Source organism: Triticum dicoccoides, chromosome 5B (genome assembly GCF_002162155.2).
Source record: "Triticum dicoccoides isolate Atlit2015 ecotype Zavitan chromosome 5B, WEW_v2.0, whole genome shotgun sequence".
In the NCBI taxonomy this organism is placed as follows: domain Eukaryota; kingdom Viridiplantae; phylum Streptophyta; class Magnoliopsida; order Poales; family Poaceae; genus Triticum; species Triticum dicoccoides.
The window spans coordinates 296801938-296803700 of NC_041389.1; the positions used below are offsets into that span (position 1 = coordinate 296801938).

The window sequence follows — 1763 nt, forward strand, 5'->3', positions numbered from 1 at the left end:
GGATGAAAAACAAAAAAATAAGGTGAATATGCTGGGAACCTTTTGCAAAAATATAGGATATTTAACACATAGTCGACCACGTGCCATAATTAGGCCTAAATCTTCTCTGCACTTAATTAAGTTTTCATGTTCGTTGGTAAATAAAATGGAGAAAAATTATGAACAACATATATGGTAATAAATTATCTTATTTTCATTTAATATATGGCATGTTCATTTAACATAATAATATTCTGTCGAGCTATCGAGCTAAAATCGAGCGAGCCAACATTGGCTCAAGATCGGCTTGTTTCTCGGTCGAGCTACATAAAGTGTTCAAACTCAGCTTGTTTCTTTTCGAGTCGATCTTGAGTCGAGTCAAAAGACGAGTCGATCTCGAGCGGCTCACGAGCCTCGAGCTTTTCTTGCAGCCCTAGGCGGGAGGCGGGATTACCCTGCTTTTTCAGACAGAAAATAACTATCTCAAGTCGAAGAAGAGTAATTAAAATGATGTAGGTTGCCGTTCACCGACAGGTGGGCCCACACCCCGCTGCTTCTCCTCCCCTTCCCATCCAGCTCTTGTTAAGCTCGAGATCCAGCAGAGAGTAGAGTCCACACAGACTTTTCCCCACACGCGCGCCAACAATCCCGAGGCGGCGGAGCAACCGAAGCATTCCCATGGCTCGCACCTCCTCGCAGTCGCAGTCCTCCGTGGCCGGCGCCGCCGGCGCCTCCCGCCCGGCCACCGTCGGTCCCCGCGGCACGGCCGCCGCGACGGCGGGCATGCGCCGCCGTCCAGGCCGCACCTCCTCCTCCTCCGGCGCGGGCGGCGGCGGCGGCTTCTCCGGTGGTGGGAACAACATGCTCCGCTTCTACACCGATGAGGCGCCCGGGCTGCGCCTCTCCCCCACCATGGTGCTCGTCATGTCCGTCTGCTTCATCGGCTTCGTTACCGCGCTGCACGTCTTCGGCAAGCTCTACCGCTCCCGCACCGCCGCCTCCTCCGCCTCCGCCTGATCGGCTCCGCTGGCCCGCCCGGTGGTGACCTTCCTGCTTCTTCCTCTTCCTCAGCTCAGATCAGATCAGATGGTTTTGGTGGGTAACAAGGATGATAGTTTTTGTTGTTGCTGATCCTTTCTGGGTTAGATCTGCCAAAGATGGCTTTTGTGTGTAACAGATCCAAGAGGCTAGCCTTGCTTCATCCTTACTTCCCCACTTAGATCTGCCAAGCAACTTTACTAGTTTAAATTATGGTGCCCTTCTGTTTCTGTCTACCTTGTTGCGATGAATTGTGGCTAATCACCTGTGAATTTGCAATCACCATACTAGTATGTGATATGTGCCTTGTGGGGATTGAGGGTACAGTTTTGCAACTTGTTCTGCCGACTTAGATGTGTCTATGAGCATTCATAGTGCAGTTTTGCATCATGCTAGCTCCATCTTTTACTTAATTGTTATAGTTACTGCATTTTGGAGAACCGAGTATCCGTTTCGAAGTATAGCTCGCCTTGTCCATCTGGGAGAAAGTAGAGCTAGCCTAGTTGAGCTATGCATGAAGGAGCTATGTTATTTGTTTGGTGAATACGTTCAACGCTCACATTGTGCAGCATCTCATGAGCAGTTCGTGTCCTTAGCAGGGGCACCAAGTTTGTTTGCCGCTGATTTGGCTCTCCTAACCAGGCAATGATTTCTTGGTCGTTGAGAGCAATCTTGCCAGGCTTAAGAAATTTATCATTTTACCAAATGCCTCCCCTTGCCAAGCTAGGTTATAACTTCTTTTGCCT

The 1763-nt window shown here is 49.8% G+C and overlaps 1 protein-coding gene across 1 annotated transcript; it reads left to right on the forward strand.

Moving 5' to 3' along the window:
- The first annotated feature begins 568 nt into the window (after positions 1-568).
- LOC119308537 (protein transport protein Sec61 subunit beta-like) lies at positions 569-1348 on the forward strand. Its single transcript, XM_037584665.1, has one exon. The coding sequence runs from the start codon at positions 658-660 to the stop codon at positions 994-996; it is 339 nt and encodes a 112-aa protein (XP_037440562.1). The 5' UTR covers positions 569-657; the 3' UTR covers positions 997-1348.
- The last annotated feature ends 415 nt before the right edge of the window (positions 1349-1763 follow it).